Raw genomic sequence first — 22,071 nt, forward strand, 5'->3', positions numbered from 1 at the left:
CATGAGGAGAGCGAAGCAGTGAGGGCGGCAGGTTCGCAAAATAGCGCCGTCACGCACGAAGTAGCGGGCGCGCAAAATGGCGCGCTCGCTCACGTGGTTGAAGGGTCCCAAAATAGCGTCGCCGCGGAGGGCGAGCCTGCGGTGGCGGCTGGGGACGCTGGGCAAACCGGGTTTGACCTCAGATTATTCTTGACCCAACTGAATGCAAAAATGGATAGGATGGAGGGCCAAATGAGGGTTGATAGTGGGCGATTAGAGGGCCAAATGGGGGTAATGGGAAACCAAATGGGGGTAATGAGGGACGAAGCGAGGGGTACCGGTGAGAAGTTAGACAATAATTTTGAGGAGTTAGACAAGAAAATTGGGAAGTTAGACAAAAATTTTGAGGGGTTAGACAATGGGATAAAAGAGGTGAGAAATGGGTTAGAGGGGGTAGAAAATAGAATGGCTGCCCAGGAGAATCAGATAGAGGGAGTGAAAACTGGGTTAACGGGGGTAGAAAACAGAATGGCCGCTCAAGAGAATCAAATGGAAGGGATGCAAAAAGGGTTAGAGGGGTTAGAAAACACCATGGAAGGCAAATTGAGGGACATGAGGGACCAAGCGGAAAGGGAAGTTAACCAAATGGGGCAGCAGATAGAGGGGGTCAGAATGGGGGTAGAAACCAAACTGGATGCTCACAGGGAGGAAATGGAGCAGATGAGGGTGGCATCTGGGCAGGAGATGCAAGTGATGGGAGAGGAGATCAGAAGAGGAGTGAGTGAGGAGGTCGGAGGAGTGCGCGAGGAGGTGAGGCACTGTGAGGAGCACATGGAAAAGGAGGTGAGAAAGGCGACTGTAAAGTTACAAGGGGGCATAGAGGACCTGACGCAAGAGGTGGAGCAGCTGACGGTGGGACAGACGGAGTTAGTGGAGCAGGTTCAAAGGAACACTGCGGTATTAGGAGGTTTAAAGGCGACACAGAAAGAACTCAAAGATGACTTGGTAGCGACGAAGAGGGAATGTCAGATGGTACGTGAGGGACTGACAACGAGGTTGGACGAGGTGGTAGAGGTAATGGAGACGAAGGACCGGCAGGTGAGGACGCACATGGAAACGGTCAAGGTAGCCTTGGAGGACGAGCTTGAGGAGACGTACCGGGGAATAAAAGAGGTGAGGCACAAATTAGAAGAAGTGGAAGAAGGGGTGAGCGAAATTAAGAAGCGACGGAGAGGGGATAACAAGGAGATAAAAGAGGAGATAAAAGAATTGGTCCAAAGTCTGTGTTTGGATCGTGATGATGTGCTCATTAACCGGATGAGGGATTCGCAGGTGATGAAGGAGAAGCGAAGAGGAAGAGGACCCGGTGTAAGTGGTGACCAATATGGTCGTGCGTATGATGCGCCAGGGGATTTAAGGAGCTTGGGGGTCGAGATGGACCCGGGTGTTCGTGAGAGGCCGTTGGTGAAGTGTGCGACAGGTCTGGTGTGCGAAAGAAGAGGTGTGCAAGAAAGTCCGACTCTGGGGTGTGTGAGGAAAAAGTGCGTGCCAAGGAGTGAGTGTGCTGGCGAGAGTGAGTCGGTCGTAGCGTGTGTGCGAGGGAGCACGTGGAAGCGCGGTGTGGTGAGTGTTGCAGAGGGTGTGACGGGCGAGTGTGCGCAAGAGTGTGCGCGAGAAAGGTGTGTGACGGACAGGTGCATGAGGAAAGAGTGCGCTGTCAGAAGTAAGGAAGAGTGTCCACCTGTGGTGAGTGTTACAGAGGGTGTAACGGGAGAGTGTGCGCGAGAAAGGTGTGTGACGGACAGGTGCATGAGGAAAGAGTGTGCTGTCAAGAGTAAGGGTGAGTGCGCTGTCAGGAATGGAGGTGAAAGTAGTGAGAGTGACATGGAGCGTGAGTTAGTTGTGACAGGTGAGCGAGGATGTACACCTGGGATGGAAGGATGCACACCTGGAATGGTAGAGCGTGAGTGGGAATGCACGCTGGAGTTGGTGGTGAGGCACGTGGTTGGGTGTGCGAATGAGGGCACACCTGTGATTGTCACAGAGGAGGTGACAGAGGAGGGGGCTCGAAGAGGTGTATTGGTGAGGTGTGCAAGCAACGAATGTGTGCCAAAGTGTTCGGTGGTCAGGTGTGTGACCAAGGCTGTGAGTGGAATGGGTGTACCTGGGTGTGTAAGGAAGGGTACGAGGAGCATGGGCACAGCTGGATGTGTGAGCAAGGAACGGGCTGCGGGGTGTAAGCGTCCAGGTGAAGCATCGACGTTACACGGGTTAGAGGTTAGAGCGACTTTTAGCCGAAGCAGGCCCTCGGTGCGTGCCGGGCCTCGCTTTGAACGGCCGCGTCCAGGCTCCACTAGGCGGAGCTGGCAGCCCGATAGGAAGGGTCGTTATGGCGACCACGTTTTGTTGAGACGTGCCGGCAGGTCGAGATCGGGACATTGGATGGCTCCGCGCCGAGGTGATGCGTGGGATCTCGGCCCGGGTAAGCCCCCGTCCCTGCACCGAGTGCCGGACGCATTCAGCCGCTGGCACAAAACAACCAGCATCCATTGCTTGGCTTTACGAAACCGGGCTTTGGACAGGGATTGGCGCACCGAGAGGTATTAGTGAGTAGACTGGGTGATGAGGTTAGTGTTTTGGACCCAAAATTAGAGAAAAACAAAATTTGATGATTGGCAAAGGATTGGCAGTAGTGATTGGCAGATGATGGGCAGTGATTGGCAAATTTTTAATTTGTTGAAATTAGATGTGCAAAATTGGTAGTGAGAGACCCCCGATGTGGTGGGATGGCAAATCCACCATCCCTCACAGGGTGGGGGCAAAGGAGCAATAGCTTATGGGGTGTATGGCAGTGAAAACTAGCCCGGGTGGGTTAGGATATATCGTGTGTAGGGCCCTAGAAGAGATTGACATTAGGTGACGTTAAGGTTAGTTAGTGACTGATACCTGTAGTGGGGACGCAGGTAGATTAGGGTGGATTATAATGACGAGGGAGCGCAATAGTTTAAAGGGACGACTGGGAAGCGCAAGTTTCAGAAGGGAGTAGTTAGCTGAGATGATGCTGTGTGTGTGAGGATTGAACAGGTGTGATTGCACAGGGGTGCAACTGGACAGGTGTGTGGAGCAGTGTATGAGTAGTGAGTGTGTGGATCAGCGCGAATGCGCTTGGGGAGAGAAGGGTGCAGGTGGCACCAGGTGTGAGAGCACAGGTGTGCAAGTACAGGTGTGTGGAGAGAGTTGGAGTAAGTGGTACGGAGTGGTGTGCATGGTGCGAAGGTGTGGATGGGGAAGAGTGGACCCTTTTCACGAGTACCCGGGGCGGGTAGTGTAAGTGTTAGGTAGAGGGTATAGGTAAATTGTGGTTGGATATTGGCATCTGTGGTGCGGTTGCAGAATGGTGTTGTGGATGGGTGCATTAGTGTTGTGGAAATGGCTGGGTGTGTAGCCTGTTAGTGTGTGTAGTTGGTTGGGCACTCCACCACTGTGAGGATGTCGGCCAGGTGAGGCCGCAGGTGGGCTCTGGGAGCCGGTAGTTGTGAGTGGGTGCCTGAGGATCCCGGGTGTGGATCGGGTAGCCCAGTGCCAGAGAGGGCACCGAGTGGGGAGAGAGCCAGAGGGCCTTCCCCAGGTAGTTAGGTTAGGGTGAGGAGCAGGTAAGCTCGGAGGCAACTGCAGTGGTGGAGGTGTGCAGGTGGGTAGACCCACTGGGAGAGGTACACGCCGCAGCCCAGAAATTGTGCGAGGGCACCGGGAGATGAATCGGGGGAGTGAGACCCCAAATTGAAGAGCACCACAGTTTGGCCAATGGGAATTGGTTTTTAGAACCCATAGTGTAAGAGGGCCAATGGTTTGGCCGGAGAGAGACCCCGGGTAGTGTAAAGTTGTTAAAGTCATTTAGGAGATAGTTAGGATTGAAGAACCTGTCGCACCATACGCAGCCACTTACCTGTGGTGATGATGATGACTCCACACCTGTGTTTTCTTTGTTTTGTGCAGGAAATGAGAATTGCTGTTGGATTTGTGAGACGCATCACGACGTGGATGAGACATTGGGGTGATTCCATCTCTCCCTCCCTAGGAGGGACTGATGATGAATTGGTGATGGCAAATTTTGATGTTGAGTTGAAAATGGCAAATTTTGATGAGAGTTGAAAATGGCAAATTTGATTGGTTAGGAGGGAGAGAAGACGAATTTGGTATATGGGAGGAACGGGGAAGACAGTAGGGATGTTTGTGGATTTGTAAAGTAGATGTTTATGGGTAGTGTTGTGTTTTGTTGATACAGTAAGGGGTAAGGGAGGGGCCATGTAGGTTACCTGGTGGGGGGGGCGTACGGTAGGAACGTACCTGTCTCACCTGGTTCCCATGTGCCCCCAGTGTGCATCACCTTGCATTGCGTGCACTTTTGCGCCTTTACCACCTTGCTCACTTGTCTTGTTTTTGTCTCCCACCTCCGAGGATCTGGCTTTGGGGTAGAGAGAGAGGAGAGAGAGGTGCTGGCGACGCAGTTGTGGGCCTGCACTTTCGCTGCTTGCTGCCGGGATCGATACACCATATGGACCGCAATGTTTGTGGCCACCCACAATGGACCGCAGTTCGTTTGCGGCCAAGCACCACCCGGGGATGGACCTATGGATCAACGTGGCACCTATGCCATACAGGTGAACCACTAATAGTTAATACCACCAAGTGCACCACAAGAAGAGCAAGAGACACCTGCAGGGTTAGGGGTTGTTGAAGTTATTTTTATTCCAATGAACAATGGTCTGCACCGATTGGTGGTGGGGTGGTGCTTTTGATGCGCGGGAAGGGTGCTCTGCACGTTATTAAAGGCCGTCGGCCACAGAGCACTCGTGGGTTGGTGTATCGATGTTGGCAAGCGCGCTCTCTCTATGCATAACATCTGCATGTGTTCCTCCAAAAACAGGTCCTGGATCGTAGTGTAAATAGCAGCGTAGTCTTGTAAATAATGCTCCCTACCGGCTGTATGTTTAGTTTGAGAATTCTTTCCGGATTCGGTTATCCTGTGGGTGTGTTTCTGTGAGGAGAAGGGTGCAACGTCGCAGGGGGACATATTTACTCATTTGTGAATATCTGTAAAACTGTCGCACTCAGGGTAGAGTTAATAGTAGAGGGAACTACATTGCGTGCCACACTAAAGTAGGTAAAGATTTATCGGGTCGGGACGCCCCGAGGGTAGAGAAGGGTGCAATGTTGCGAATATGGAATTTGGCCTCCATATCCGCTTGTAAATATTCCCCTATTTTCTCCGATACTCCCCAACTCTCCCTTACCCCATTCCCTAGTCCCATTGTCTGTAAACAACACCCATTAGAGCCGATCTTCCCCTTCATCCCCCCATTAAATGTCGTGCCCAGGTCCCCCGCACCACACGTAGACAATTATAGGACATCTTGCTAGTTATTCTTAATCTATGTCAGTTAAGGACTTGTTTCCATTAATTATGACTCTTCGTTGCACCAGAATGTGATGATATGGCACCAGTAGGAGTTTAGGACCTTCCCATACCTCCCCGCATCTCTTCCCATCATCTCAAGCTCCAACAACAACCACAACAACAGCGGCTTTGCGTCCTCACTCCGGCTCGGTTGGCCGCCATTGAACATGTGCTCGACGGGGTTACCCAGAAGGGGGCTCCCTGTCGGCCCCTCGTCAAGGGCGGAGCCGGTAACCCCCGCACCCAATGAGAAGCCATGGGCCGATGCCATATGGGGCGGAGCTAACGAGCGAGGGCGTGACTCCCCGCCGGATATACGCGGCCCCGCGCCGGACGTGACGGAAGATGCGCCCCGAGCTTGGAAGGACAAGACGCCACCCTCCCGAGCGCTGAGCGACCTCCCCGGCATCTCCACCAAAGTCGCGACCCACGAGCGCTGAGCGACCTCCCCGCATCTGCTGGACACCACCGTACGTGATTCTGTCCCGGAGCCAGGTGCACCTGAGCCATCGACTGCCGCTTTCCTGGCCATCAAACCCCGTGTGAGTGAGCCTTGTCCCGCGTTTATCTGTGGTCTGTCTAGGGTTAATATAAGGTTGTGTCTAAGTGCCCACCTTCCTATGTTTCCCTCTTGTCCCTGTAATCTAACCTTTTCCGCCTTAATATAACCTCCTCCGGAGGTCTTGAGAACTGAACCCCTGGTGTCGTATTGTGTGATTGTAACCCAGCCGGGTGTCTTCTCTTTCCTATTGGTCTAGCATAGCGCGATTAGTCAACCCCGGGTGCAATCGGGGTAACTTGTACGGATACGGCGGCCATCCCGCTCGGCCCACCATACCATCAAAGTCGTATCTGTAACAATATAATTCACACAGTGCAATACATGCAGGCTGCTCCACGGAGTGACCTTGCGGGCTTATCAACGAGGCGAGGCGTGACACACATGTGTCTCAGCATACCTCAGATCAAGCTTGAAAACCAGCATCAACCGTGCATAAATTTGCATATTCGATCATTTTTGACAAAGCTATGGCACTTTGACCTTTGGTAGGGGACATGTATTGCAGCGCAATACTCAGAATGCTTGTTTGAGCTAATGAATCTGTAATTTAAGCTGATAACAACCATAACCTGATTTGCTGTTGCAGTGACGTCACTATATTCTAATTTTGTTGAAAAAAAAAGAAAGAATCTTCGATTATTGACATAAGTGCTCCAATTGAAGTATTTGTCGCCATGACTTTTTGTTATTTTCCATATAACTAGATTGTGATCTTTAAACTCTTGCAACGATCAAATTTAGGCCGACATGTCTTTCTTTGTTGAGTTCATGTTTACACATAATTTTAACATAGGGAAAATATACAGTTTTTTTACATCTCAATGGAATAATTGATCACAACAGGGGAGAGGAGCGCGACTATGATGTATATACATATTTAATTCAATATGTTTCATTTTGAACCATCTATCCTTCTATTCAACTTGCAGATGACATAATGATTACGTCATAAAACGTAATAGCTCCGTTTAAATAAAAAAGTCTCTCTTCACCTTCACTCTTTCATTCCTCTTTTCTCTCGCCTCTAGAACAAACTCCCTCACTCTCTTCAATCCCACTCCTCCCTCCAGGTCTTTAAAACAGCTGTTCACCACCATCTCTTATCTTCCCCCATCCAAAACCTTGATCTTTTCTACCCCTGTTAATTCACCCCAGATCCACTTTTTTGAAATTCCGACTTCTTTCCTGGAAGTCCTAGCAGTGTCCATGTGTTTTATACCTCTCCCACCCCCTCTCCTCTCCAAGAGGTTCCTCCCCCCCAAGTGTCCAAGAGGTTCCTTCCCATGCCTCCTCTCCCCCCAAACCCCCTCCCTCCCACAGATCTCCCGATGTCCCTGCTCTCAAATGTTGTACATGTGTGCTTCCCTCTCTCTCCCAATCTTGTCTCCCGCTCCCTTTATCATATGTTTTATGTGTCAGTTTGTCTTTTTGTGATTAATGTTAGCTCTTACACGAGCCTCGATCTTGTATACAAAAAAAAAAAAAAAAAGTGTGGAGCGGCCTGGCAGCGGTTGCAGGTGTCGTCAGTGGTTTCGTTGAGTCTATGCTTGCAGTGTAAAAGTTGTGGGTGGTGTCCACAGCAAAGGCGTGAAAGGTGAACACGATGAGACCTGGTGAGTAGTTTCTCTGTGCCATCATGGGTGGGGGTTTTGTGCCCAAAATTCTGTTTGGGTCCAGGTTGTTTATTGTGTTTATGGTGATGTGTGTGTGGATGTGTTTTTTTGTAGTTTCCGTTTTCTGGTGGGGGGATGTTATATGAAGGGTGTCACTGTAGTGTGTTTGCAGTGTAGTTTTAATGTGTCTAGGCTCCTGTGGGTGGTTGTACATTTAGTGACATGTGTGATTAGACTTCGCATTTGCCGTTGCAAGGAACTGTGCACCTCTCCTGTCCTAAGTGGTCTCTGATTTTTAGCATTTTTACATCTGTGTCGGACGTAGGTGCCCGATGGGTGTTGTTCATGTGCAACCTGTGATGATGCGAAGGGCTTTGTTTTGGTTGGCCTGCGGGGTGTTGAAATGTGTGTTTGATAGGCTGGAACCCCAAGATGAGCTGGCATGGATGATAACTCATCCAATGTACTGTTTGTATCTTCGTGATGTTTTGTAGTGTCCGAAGTCGGTGCCTGTGAGTGCCCGAAGTGTTTTCAGCCCGGGTGTGCATGTTTAAAAAAAAAAGTTTGTGATGTCATCTGAGAATGGCATGGATGTGTTAAAAGTGACACCGAGTATTTTTGTTTGGTGTGTGTGTGGAATAGGGATTTTTTTTATGGAAAGCCTCCCAGACAAGGCATACAGGCACTCTAGGTAAGGGGCTAAGAGAAAGTTAGGAAAATATGTGGATAAAGCAAAACAAAATAAAAATAAATAAATACATTAAAAAGAAAAATTAACCAATAAAACATCCAAGACACCGGAAGTAGCAGAGGTCGGTTAAAATGCGATGAAACCTCAAAGATGTAGGAAGTATGAATTGACATTCCTCTTAAAGCTGCGAAGATCGTATGATAATGGGAAGCATGTTACAGGTAGTGAATTCCAGAGCGAGACAGCACGAGGGATAAAACTATCTGCATAGCCTTTCATTCTGCACTTTGTATCAGCTATAGTGCATGGGTGTGCAGAGATGGCAAACCGAGTCTTGGGTCCAAACACTCGTATGGGAGGAACCATGTTAGAAAATCCAACAGAACATTTGCCATGAAAATATCTGTAGAAGAAACCAAGAGTGGAAACTGACCTACGGTGAGAGAGTGGTTGAAGAGTTTAATCAATCTCCGCACCAACCAGGTTGATTATGCGTTTCTGGAGCCTATCAAGTAAAGATAAGTGGCAAGCTGTACTCCATGAGGGGACGTATAGTTGTCTTATACAGGTACAAAACAACCTCAGGAGGTAAATACCTCTGCGCTCGATAAAGACAACCAACTCGCTTGGAAGCACTTTTAGCAATACCATAAATGTACAGTCGTGTGTCTACCCTGTAGTGAGGACCTCATGGTGACAGATGACCAAACGAGCTTTAACTCCGAGGCGTATACCCAGCTATGGCGGTACCTTGTGCGGGGGTGAGAGGGGGCAGCGTAGGGCAGCAAGGGCTTACCTGCACGGACGGACGCGGCACGGGGGTTATCCCATCCCCACAACAAATAATGGTTTAATAAAAATAAATGCCAGGATAACAAAGAAATGAATGTATGGTAAAATCTAATTTCCTATATTGAGGGACCCTCCCACGGACTTGTATACAACACAAGGGGAAAAAAATGAATGAATGATCGTTTTAAGGCCATTTTCCCCGCTAGAGCGGGGGTTAGCCTTGCGGGCCCCATGACAATCATGGTTCCATTTTTGAGGCAATGTTTTTATGGCCGGATGCCCTTCCTGACGCCAACCCTTAGTTGCCTCTTACGATGCACAGGGATATGGTGTACCTATTCTAAATCGGGGTACACACTGGGATCATTCATCCCAGCAAGCTAGTACTCAATTTGCCGACCTCGGAAGGATGACAGGCTGAGTCAACCTCCCTGGTTGTTAATTCAGCGATCGACCGGGATTCGAACCAAGGATCCCTGGGATCCCAAGCATGCAATACAACACCAGGGGATGATAAAATAAAGGAAAGTCAAATGTAGTGTAGTGTGGTGCGTTGGCTGATACTCCCCCCTGGCATCCTTGACCAGTCCCTGAACCACCGCGTGGGAACCACACAAGATGATGCACAGTCGCGCCCGTAGCCAGCCGGTGCGCGCGAGGCAGCCAAATCCCTCCTCCTTCGAGCGTCCCGCGCTCCCAATATTCCGATGTCTCTTTCAGGTGTACACTGCACTAAGCGCAGCCGTCACGAAGCCAGCACCAAAGCGAGTGTATAAACTGTGACCGCTCGCGATGAAGGCCAGACCAAGAGCTTTTTGCTCCGACGCTAGAATGTTCTCTCTGACGTCACACTCTCACCAATAGTGTGGCGCCATTGCATCGCCCCAACCAATCGTCCTCTGGGGCATGGCCTCACGGCCACACTTGGCGCCCATTGAGTAGATTCGAGCTGGGTGGTGTCAGTAGTAGTGTCTGGATCTGGCCGGCGATCGCGTTATTTAATCTAGGTGCTGATCACATGGCTGGTGGTGTAAGTGCTTTATAAGAACGAAGGGAAAACTACAGAGGCATTTACATACAGGAAGTTTACCCTTATACCCTAACTAATTAGCATAGCTCCACCCCTCACATGGAGACGTATAACGCTTACACGGACATCCGGGCCTGACTTAATTACAGGAAGGTTTCTTCTTCGTGACATTCGGAGCACACTACCCTATACAATTCTACCTCGACTAAGGTATTTCATTACCTACCCCCATGCATGTAAAAGTACTTATCCCAACGGAGGTTAGAAGACATGTCCAGACCAAGAAGCCGAAGCTCCGATGATTTTGTTAATGTTGAAGACCCTATGTGCACAAAAGGGAAAGACCTGTTTCTAGAACAAGATATGGACAACAGTTTAGTTTTCTTTACATTGAAGTTTACCAGCCAGTCATGCCCCCACTTCAACACATTCTCCAAATCATTGTCCAGAGAAACTCCAACCTCATTACGAGTGGCATTGAGTGAATCAGCAGATGTACAGTTGAGTGAGGAATCATCAGCATACATGGCTAGCTGAGATAGAACATTATCAGGAAGATCATCGATATAAACAAAGAACAATGTGGGACCAAGGACAGAACCCTCTGGAACACCAGAATTGATGGAGAAATTAGGAGAAGATTAACCCTCAAGTACCACCTTCATCTTGCGATTTGTAAGGAAAGCTGAGATGATTGAATGCATCACTCCAGATACACCATATGATTGAAGCTTGTGGAGCAGACCCCAGTGCCAAACTTTATCAAAGGCTTTTGAGATATCCAAAGCAACTAATCGAGCTTCAAAGCAACTAATCAAAAAACAACTAATCAAAAAGCAACTAATCGAGATGTTGTTCAGTGTGATGTGTGGTGCAGCGCTATGTTCCTTGGTGTAATTTGATAGAAGAGTGACTGTTGATTTTGAGGGTCTAGTTTTAGTCTGTTGATGGTGAGCCAGCCAGGTTTGTAGGGTGCTGAGGAAGGGATGAAATTGTGCTGTGGCAGTGTTGATGTTGCTATGAGTAGCGGTGATGGTAATATCCTCCGTATATGAGGCTAATTGTATGTTATCGGATGGTTGCGGAATGTTGTGCATAAACAGATTGAAGAGTGTGGGGGAGAGGACTGAACCTTGAGGGACTCCATTCGGAAAGTATCGTGTGTGTGATGACCTGTTAATAAAAATAACGAATGATTGTCGGCATGAAAGGTAGTTGGCTAGCCAGGGTTTGATGTGTTTGTGCATCTTTGTGTTGAGTATTTTGTTTGTGAGTAAGAGCTTTGGGAGTGTGTCAAACTCTTTGCTGACGTATACTGTCCTGAAAATAGTGCATTTTGGTGATTTTCTATTGTTGAAGCCTTCAAAGGTGTTTTGTGTGAGGTTTGTGAGGGGTGTGGTGGTGGAGTGGTTTAGTCTGAATCCGTGTTGGGTGTGTGAGAGAGGGATGTGAGGGTTTGTGAGTGAGAGAGTGATGTGGCATGTAGTAGTGCAGGCAGGTGTCATCTCACTCTCCAAATATGATCTGTGGAATTCTGTATAATTTGTACACTTTTCTGAGTGTACAAATTTCTCACTTTTCTACTCCCCTGTCCAGGAAGAAGCATAAGCACGTCGAGGGACTCAATGAAATGAAGTGGTATTGCCCTACATGGCTCTCTGGCGGAGTGACTCTGAGCGTGCCTTCCCCTATACAGAGAATTTGGTGTTCAATGGGGGCACGCATGATCCATTTGCCCTACTCCTGTACTTTCCAGCGGCCGCAGATGTTGAATCGTATGAAAGAGAAGCTTCCCTACTCTATTACTCTAACCTTGCACTTTCAAAAACCTTCTTTCATTTATTTCTGAACCCCCTCTATTGTGGTTGTAATAACCGATTTACCTGCTGCTCCACTTGCTGGGGCCATTCCTTGAAGCTGGGCTCCGTCCTCAAGTTCTCATGGGTCTCTTTCTCATTGTTCCAAGTCTCATTATTAGCCTCCTATCAGTTTCACCGGAGGAGACTATCGATTTGCTCTCCGTCTGTCCGTCCGTCTGTCTGTCCATCCATCCGTCCCAACTGTTTTTTTTCCAGACTTTTTCCCCCTTAACTATCCTCTAACATATTCAACTGAAACTTTGGACATGGCTTCATTATAAGATACAGAAAAAGTGTTTCGCGGAGTTTCGTCAGTTTTTCACGGAGTTATGCTGTTTTTTTGCACTTACAAAATATCACACCAGTAGAGGACATGTTTTGCAAAGCAATTCTCACACTTGTTCAGATCATCTTTTTCATTTGGAGCTTCATTGTTATTTTTGAGTCAAGTGGTACCTGTGAGGGTTCTTGCCGTGGTGCAAGGCTCTGTCTTCTCATGAGGAGGTGTTCTGCTTCTTTGGAGAAGGTCAGTCCTTGTTTTTTTCAGTGTGGTCCCGGGCTACACAATATGGCTGTACAAACTACGGGCGTCGCCCATTTGGGGTTTGTGTCCCTTTGTCTTCACACACATGGACGTACAGACGAATGCGCAAGACACATCACAGAACTATGGTGTTCTGGTGACGTCTCACGCCAGGAAATGGCGCTATACAGCTGCTGCCGCCCTTACCCCGTGTTTGTCTGCTTTCATCGCGTTCCTGCTGCCCTCATTGTGTCTCTCTCTACTGCCATCTCTTCCTAGACTACACGACGACGAGGCAGTCCTGCATGGATGGGGTGTTCTCGGGTGAGGGTCCGACGTCGTCGTCTGCCACGATCGATGCGAGCATAGTCATCGCCGCTGTCTATTATCCCCCAAAGAGTCCATTGGCAGACGAGCTGTTAGATCATCTTCGCTCGACGACAGATCAGATCCTCACCCTTCAGCCGGATACTGGAATCACCATTCTTGGTGATTGTAATGGACTTGAACTTTTCATTTTACTTTCAGACTCAATGGTGCAGATGGTGAACGAGCCCACTCACAACGATAGGCCTACTACTCTGGACAAGATTGTAACGAATCTTGCCGAACATTATCACCCGGTTGAGATTCTTTCACCCCTGGGACTCGGTGACCATCAGCGGGTTATTTGCACACCGAGATCCCCTCTTCCATGCAGGAACGTTGTTGGCAAACGAGTTGTAAGACCGAGAATAACAAGTGCAACGCATTTTACCACACACTTCATCAGGCGATCGACACGGACTTTCCACAACGATGTGTTCACCAACATGAGCAGGATAAAGCATGGATAGCGCCGTTCATAAAGACTCTCGTACAAACTCGTCAGCAAGCTTTCCATTTTTTATAAAATTGTATACAACATCGAGGCTCGTGTAAGAGCTAACATTAATCACAAAAAGACAAACTGACACATAAAACATAAGATAAAGGGAGCGGGAGACAAGATGGGAAGAGGGGGAAGCACACAAGTACAACATTTGAGGACAGGGACATCGGGAGATCTGTGGGAGGGAAAGTGCTTGGGGGGAGGAGGCACGGGAAGGGGGGGGGGGGGGGTATTAAACACATGGACGCTGCTAGGACTTCCAGGAAAGAAGTCGGAATTTCAAAAACAGTGGAATTGGGGTGAAATTAGCGGGGGTAGAAAAGATCAAGGTTTTGGATGGGGGAAGATAAGAGATGGTGCTGAACAGCTGTTTTAAAGACCTAGAGGGAGGAGTGGGATTGAAGAGAGTGAGGGAGTTTGTTCCAGAGGTGGGAGAAAAGAGGAATGAAAGAGTGAAGGTGAGCAGAGAGCCTTGATTTTGGCAGTTTAACCAGAAGAGGGTTGCTGGCAGATCTTGTGCGACCTGCAGGAATATTTGGGGGACAGAACACAGACAGGGTTGGGGAAGCAAGGCCGGAGAGGAGTCGGAAGAAGACAGGCGAGGTTAGCGGAAAATGTCCACAATGGAGATATTATCGCAATAAGGTCATATGCGAAATGAAGGCAGCGAAGCGGAATTACTACATGTTCAAGGTAAAACGTTTAAAACCTTCGAACCCAGCAGCATGGTCATTTTTACCTCCGCCACCAAAGGTGGATGAAGGTTATGTTTTCACCCCTGTCTGTTCGTTTGTTTGTTCGTCTGTCTGTGAACAAGATATCTCAAAAAGTTGTGGACGGATTCGGACGAAATTTGGCAGAAATGTAGCGTATGTGACAAGGACGAAACTATTAGATTTTGGTGAAGACCCGGATTCGGATCCGGCTCCGAGAATGTTTTAAGTGATTCTTCACCATTGGGAGATAGGGCCAAAAACGATACATAGCAGGATATCTCAAAAAGTTATGGATGGATTTGGACGAAACTTGGTGAAGACGTTGGGTTGTGTGTGTGACGAGGTCGAATCGATTCGATTTCGGTGAAGATCTGAATATGGATTCGGATGTGAGAATTATTTAATTATAAGTGATTCTTCAGCATTGAGCGATCGGGCAAAAGCGATATATAACATGATATTTAAAAAAGTTATGGACGAGTTATGACTAAACGAGGTTTGTATTAGTTTTAGTTTGTATGCTAGTTTGATGACGACGACCGTTGTAGTTTGTATTAGTTTTCATTTTATTGTATTTTATATTTTATAATTGGTTGCCACTTTATTGCATTATTGTATTTCATTTGTTGAACTCACAAATTGTGAAACTTGCATCAATTCGGCCTTTGGCCGTGATGGAAGTGGAATTGCAATAAACCATTATTATTACTATTATAACTACTAGTGAGCTTTTGCTACACATGGGTGGGAGGCCAGAAGCAAACAGACAATGCAGAAACGGCGAATGCTAAAGCATGAAACCAATAAATTCCACATTCCTGTAGCACCTTCAGTCGCACGTCAGACATGGACATCAAGTTCGTGAAGGACTTCCATGAAAAACGTTCCCGTTGGCAAACAAACGGGTACGTTTGTTCCATATCCAGTCAATGGCGAATCTGCATATGGCGATCCGCGAATTCACGTTTACAAAGTAGAAACCGTCACGGCATTTCTTCATTCACTTGAACTCGATATCTTTTTTCATTCCAAACAGCATAACTCCAATCACAAATGAAATAACATTAATATAAAAAATAAACTTTTAACAACATTCGTGACATAAACAAATATTTAAATTCTGATGTGAAGTTCCGAACGGTTGTCGGTTAATCTATCTATAATTCCAGTAATCTCTGTGTGTATGTCTGTGTGTCTGTGTGTCTGTGACCGCTGTTTCTCGACAACCACGGGTCAGATATACTTGAAACTTGCCAGGTATATTGCTGGGGACCCGAGGATGTGCCTTTTCAAGGTTTCATATTAATCGGACAAGTAGTTACCGAGCTATGGCGATTTAGCCGTTCGCCGTTCGCTTTGGCTTTGCGAATGGACCAAACCATTTCATGTAAATAGAGGAGGGGGGGGGGGGGGGGGTTCTGTGGTCGTTGCGAATGGACCAAACCATTTCATGTAAATAGAGGGGGGGGGGTTCTGTGGTCGTTACTGCCACGTGGTTTCAAAGTTTTTTTTTGTTGTTGTTGTTTGCACGCATGTTTTTTTGCACGCACGTACGGGCACCCACGTACGGGCACGTCCTAGTAATAATAATAATAATAAGAATTCATTTATTTTGTATAGCGCTTTTCCAGAAGCCCAAAGGCGCTTTGACAGAGTGGAAAACATAATGCATAACAATACATGAAAACAACAATTGCAAAAAGACAAGAATCAATAGGGAAATATTTAAAGCAAAAGGAGGGAGAAGGAGAAGAGATAGTCAGGGGTTAGATGCTGTGGGTTGAATGTTGAATGCAGTGTTGAACAGGTGGGTCTTTAGTGATGTTTTGAATGTGGTGAGTGAGGAGGAGTCTCTGATGGTGTGAGGTAGTGAGTTCCAGAGGGTGGGAGCAGCGATGGAGAAGGCCCTGTCCCCCCAGGATCTGAATTTGGTCCGGATGGAGGGGGTCAGGAGGTTGGTACCAGCAGAGCGGAGGTTGCGGGTGGGAGTGTGTCTGGAGAGGAGGTCAGCCAGGTAGGATGGGGCCAGGTTATGGAGGGCTTTGTATGTCAAGAGGAGGATTTTGTACTGGATTCTCTGGGGGATGGGGAGCCAGTGAAGCTTGTAAAGGACGGGGGTGATGTGGTCACGGGTCCGGGAATGGGTGAGTAGACGGGCAGCGGAGTTCTGAATGTATTGGAGTTTATTGGTGATTATTGAGGGTGAACCATAGAGGAGGCTATTGCAGTAGTCCAGACGGGAGGTGATGAAGGCGTGGATGAGGGTTTCTGCAGCCGTGGAGGAGAGGGATGAGCGGAGACGGGCAATGATTTTCAGGTGAAAGAAGGCTGTCTTTGTGATCTGTTTAGTGTATTTGTCGAAGGAGAGGGTTTGGTCAAAGATGACGCCAAGATTCCGGATGTGAGGGGAGGTGGATACTGGGATACCGTCGATGTTGAGGGCAAAGTTATGGGTTGATTTTGTGAGCGTTTTTGGGCCAATGATGATTATTTCAGATTTATCACAGTTAAGCTTGAGGAAGTTGATTTGAAGCCAGGATTTTATTTCAGTGATGCAGTTTGTCAGGATAGAGTGGGTGTCGGTGGAGACGGACTTGGTGGAGATGAAAAGCTGGATGTCATCGGCGAAGCAGTGGAATTGGAGACCATGACGGTGGATTAAGTGACCGAGAGGGGACAGGTAAAGGATGAAGAGGAGGGGGCCAAGAACTGAACCTTGGGGGACACCTTGGGGGAGGGGAGCAGTGGGGGATTTGCAGTTATTGATGGAGATGAACTGGCGTCTGTCAGAGAGGTATGATTTAATCCAAGAGAGGGCAGTGCCGGTAACGTTAAAGGTGGATTCAAGTCGGGTGAGGAGGATGGTGTGATCGATGGTGTCAAAGGCAGCGCTGAGGTCGAGGAGGACGAGAATGTTGAGGTTGCCAGCGTCAGAGGAGAGGAGAAGGTCGTTGGTGATTTTGAGGAGAGCAGTTTCTGTACTGTGGTTGGAGCGGAATCCGGATTGGAATGTTTCATACAGGTTATTGGCAGAGAGGTGATGTTTGAGTTGAGCGGCTACAGCGCGTTCCAAAACTTTTGACAGAAAGGGTAGGTGGGTGAATACACCATGGGTGGGTAGGTGGGTGGTAGAATGGGTGGGTAGGTGGGTGGGTGGGTAGGTGGTGGGTGGTTGGGTGAATACAATTACGAATTCAAAATCGTAATTGTATTCACTCAATTCCAATCATCAATTGATACTTTAACAAACCGATTAACACGATTAATGTTTAACGATTTAACATTACGATTGAATGACGGTTGTATTTGGATATTATCAAACCCGCACATTGCCGTCATTTGTCCACTTCCGCATTCGCGGCAGGTTCATAATTCTCATCAAAATCTAAACAGTATTTGTAGAATTTCAACAATAGCTACATCACTGTTCATATCGGTAAATATTATTCCATCATGTTTGGAAAAACTGGAAAATTGGAAAACTCTGAAAAATTGGAAAAACAATTTAGCCTATTTTACTCCCAGGGGTCCCAGGAATACCCACCCAAAATATCGTTGTGATAGGTTCAGCCGTTTTTGCGGTACCTTCAAATGGACAGACGGACATTTGGTGAATTATAGTAAGATTAGACGAGACAAAGCAGCCACTGAGCTTGGGGAAGTGCGGTCACTTCCCAGGACACACCTAGCGGAGGCATTTCTTCAAAAGGAATTTCCTCCTTCCCATGGATGCCAACTTATGGGGATTGTCCATGCCTTTATCCTTTATATGCTGAACGTCAAGCAAAGAAGCAGCATGCACCATTTAAAAAAGTTTTTGGTACGACTCGGCCGAGGTTTGAACCGCCGACTTCCCAGACTCAGATGCTCTGACAATTACACCACCGAGTCAAGCCTTTTGGGTACTCGAACCTTCATTGGGTGAGCAGAGTGGAAGTGAAAGAAGCCAGGTAAGAATGCGGCCCTGTATGCCTCAGGAAGAGAGCTTTGCAAGAGAACAGGATGTCAGATTGGGTCAAATGCATGAGATATTGTGTAAAATATCTGAGGCATCTTACTTAATCTGTAAAAGCTACATTTGCAATCTATTTTATTACTCTTTTGTAGCCTGTGGTGCAAGGCCTTGCAAGGGGGTTCATTGGCCATCTGCCTTTGCATTCATGCATCAGCTTTTGTTATATTCATGAAAGGAAACAAAAAATGTTCCACTTATTCGCTCCAGCAGGAAGAATATAACTTTATTAAAGCAGCAATGCAGGTCATGGGTGCGACATTGTTTTGGCTTTTCCAAATCGTCTTTCATTGGGGGCACATATTCCAAATGTTCATTTGTTGAAAAGTTCCTGGCACCATCTGCTGCCTTTGGAACATCAAAGGTAGCCTGGGTTTGCGTTTAACCTGAGCCATGTGGAGTATTCAGGCGATGTTAATTTTAAGGCCGACAGAATGGCCTGCGCAGCTCAATGCACGATGGTTACTAGGCGGACGAGCTGCACAAATGCATTTTCCCAAAAGTTTGTCCTGTTTCTCTTAAAAGGTGATTGAATTGGACTGGACATTGGAGCATATGCTTTTGTTCTATAACCCACACGAGCACAACAGCATCTCGAATAAACTGCTTCCAATGTGTCAGACATTTTGCTTCCACGACATTGGAGGTTAGAAGCTGACAGGATAGATCAGAAGTGGTTTACCAACCTTTGAGCCGTATAATCTGGATTCTTTTCCTGGCCTCATTTTACAAAACTGTCATCCTCATGTTTTGCAAGCAGGCATGGCGATGCATCAATGAAAGGCTGTTGTTTGGGGGATTCGTTAAGCAGGCTCATCTGTCTGCTGGAATTCAATTGAAGACATTAAGACGTCTGACAGAAACTTTCAATGCACAGGCCGTTGTCGGTCAATACCCCTGGCCGAGTTTGAATTTCCTGCCCTGGTTTTTGGCAGTGCTCTGCAATGGATTGGAGTAGTTACTTGTCCAGAGGTTAAAACTCTCAACGAGAAATGTTCATGATTGTCTGTGGTCACCTTGATGCCTCCTGCGGAGGTTGTTATGTGAGTGAGAACAATCTGAGAAATGGACTCCAATGGCGCAAAAACAATGTTTATTCATTTGTACTTTTCGAGCTCAATCCAAGGTGTGCAATTTGTCGTTTCCACAGTTAAGAATAACACGAGCACAAGATGAAAGCTGCGCACAGCACTGGCGGAAGATGAGAGGCAGGAGCGCTTGAAAGCTTTTGAAGGCAGCTGGAAGCGTTTAAACAAACAGAGCTCTAAAACCTTTCATCTTTGCTCCCCAATCATCCCTCACTGCCTTAATGACTCCCTGAAAGTACCTTACCTGCCTTCCACGCTCCAACTCTGACATTCCTGGCATTTTCACCACTTTCGCCTTCCATGTGTTCACTCTGCCATTCAAGCCTCAAATGGGAAAACTGCTTCGTACGCTTCACAAATTGCACTTTTAGTCCACACACTGTGTTGCACCAGATCTCCAGCCAAGCATTGGGCAACTCATCCTGATAATGTATTCCATTTTCTTGTTCAAAGCATTGAGGTAGAATTCCACTAATTATGAAGAGCAAACCGTTAACATTCTTTTCCTGAACCTTTTCTACAACCTGGATGTTGTCTAATTCGCTGCTTCGGTTGCGTTTTATGTAACATCCCAAAATCTGTCTTCTTAGTTACCATCCCATCTGTCATCTGTTATCAGAAGAGATTGTGACCCGCTAAGTATGGCGTTCCCATCTGGCGTGGTCTTTAGCCCGGTGAGAGATATGCTGGACGGTCAATGGAATGGTTTTTGTCGAACCACGTCATACGATCACCTTCTCAATCTTTCACCAGAAAGGCAGGTCTCTGGTGTGCCTGTTTTGAGTGTGGGGGATGGATGGATGGAAGGGAGAGGATGGACATCAATCTTGCTCCCATAAGAGATGACCCATATATCTGTTACGCAGTTTCAATGTGACCGAATATTGTGCGCTAAATGTGAAGCTGAGTAAAGACTTCTCCCAAAGGAAGAGAATAACCCTCTCTTTCCAATGGATGCCTCCTGCAATACATCTCCAGGAGGTCATCTCAAACTTATGTGCCTAAAGATCCTATCGTTGCATGTATGAACAATATTAGCCACCTTTTAACGATAATTAGTAGAACATTCAATTAAAACAAGGCAGTCAAGTCTCCAGGATCAGTACATTGGTATATTTATACCTGTAAGTCATGATGTGATTGATTGCTTACCTTATGTTACCATGTCGTAGTGTCGTACTGGCATGCAAACATTATCCTAACCCTAACAACTAACCCCAACAACTAACCCCAACAACTAACCCTAACCCTAACCTTAACCCTAACCGTTACAACCCTAACCCTAACCCTAACAACTAACCCTAACCCTAACCCTGAGTTGTTAGGGTTAGGGTTAGCGTTGACTGTAATACTGGTAAAGTACTACAGTCAACGGCTTCACATGAAACACTCAGCGGAGTATATATACACCACTGATAGGCCAGATATGGATCCGGACCTGAACCAAAATCTAATCGGCTTGGTCTGTTCACCTATGCACTCATCCACCAAGTTTTTGGCCCAGTTTCTCAATGGTGAAGAATCTGGTAAAAAAAACTATCGGATTCGGATCTACGCCAACATCGAATCGATTCGTCCTCCTCACACACTCAGCCTGTCCACCAAGTTTCATCCAAATCCCCCCCATAAACCTTAGAGATATCCAGCTTACAGACAGAGACAGGGGTGAATACGTGACCTGCATCCACCTTCTGTTTTTTTTTCGTTTTTTTTTGTATACAAGATCGAGGCTCGTTTAAGAGCTAGAATGATTGAGGGAACTCCAAGCAGCAGTTACACATTCGGCGATATATTCCACAAACGTTTTATTTATATTTGATTACATGCTTTTATCACAAATAAGTTAAATGTGATTTTGTTACTAGTTTTAATGGCTAAACAAGGTCAAACTTTCAAATGTCGTTAAAGTACATCATCCTGTTCCCACATGGCAATGTGAGCTGGTATATATTTTAAAAAACGATCTTAATCACCCATCTTGTATATAAAAATGCCTTAAATACGGTATTTAAAAACAACACATTGTATGTGATTTCTGTTTTGAAAGGAGGAACCGACAGGTGAAATGTAACTGGACGCATCCTGTTGGACAAATGAAAAGCTGTGTCCTCAAAGGAATCCAACATTTTAAAAGGTAAACTTCTTGGATTTACCTGGTTAATAGAACAGAAAGTCTTTAATCGTGGAAACGTATAAACTGCATTTGAAATGACATTTATGGTTGCTGCTTGGGAAGTGGTCAGTGTTAGAGGTTAAAGGTTATACAGTTAGTGGGATTTATAGGAGAAGCAACAATTTGTTCCAGGAGTTTGTTCCAATGCTGAAGTGAATTGTATTTAAGAAAAGATTAGTTACCAGGTAGTGATTGTAAATAAATGAACAACTTTCAGGAAGTTGGGGAACGGGAAGTTGTTTTATGCGTTTCAAAAATACATTTTGACACAGCCGTGGACGTGCGCGAAGATTGGTCACGTACGGCTCCGGATGCCACGCAGCTTGTTTGAACGAGTGCAGAGCATGCTCCAGTCAGGAATGGAAAACCTTTGTTGGATTGGGCTCCTGGACTCATGCTTCCAGCCATCACCAGATGTAGTTTGAATCTTCGGGCGTGACTTCGACTTGCAGAGCTTTGGTGGGAAGTGCTGGGGCCTTGTTCTTATGTCCAGCTCTGGGTACAAGTAGATTTGGATGATCATCTGAGAAGGTTATGGGGTAGAAGGACAATTTATTATTTGAAAGGATTGCCTGATATTGCTTCAGTTAAGCTCAGTTGAAGTCCTGTTGATCTAAGTAGAGAATGCTTTCGAGAGAGTATGAGCTTACTGGACGGAAGGAAAGTGAGCGAAGGAGAAAGCAAAACCGGAGGGTTGTGGGGTG

General features: G+C 46.9%; 1 protein-coding gene across 1 annotated transcript in view; it reads right to left on the reverse strand.

The window, feature by feature from the left end:
• Nucleotides 1-20,974: 20,974 nt before the first annotated feature.
• Nucleotides 20,975-22,071, reverse strand: part of WIF1 (Wnt inhibitory factor 1) — a 128,708-nt gene continuing 127,611 nt past the window's right edge. The window contains exon 10 of the mRNA XM_068130939.2: nt 20,975-21,890. Within this exon, the coding sequence (XP_067987040.1) occupies nt 21,775-21,890 (116 nt within the window). The 3' untranslated portion in view covers nt 20,975-21,774. The remainder of the gene's footprint in view (nt 21,891-22,071) is intronic.

This window comes from Myxine glutinosa, chromosome 11, assembly GCF_964187855.1.
Source record: "Myxine glutinosa chromosome 11, kmMyxGlut1.1, whole genome shotgun sequence".
Classification (NCBI taxonomy): domain Eukaryota; kingdom Metazoa; phylum Chordata; class Myxini; order Myxiniformes; family Myxinidae; genus Myxine; species Myxine glutinosa.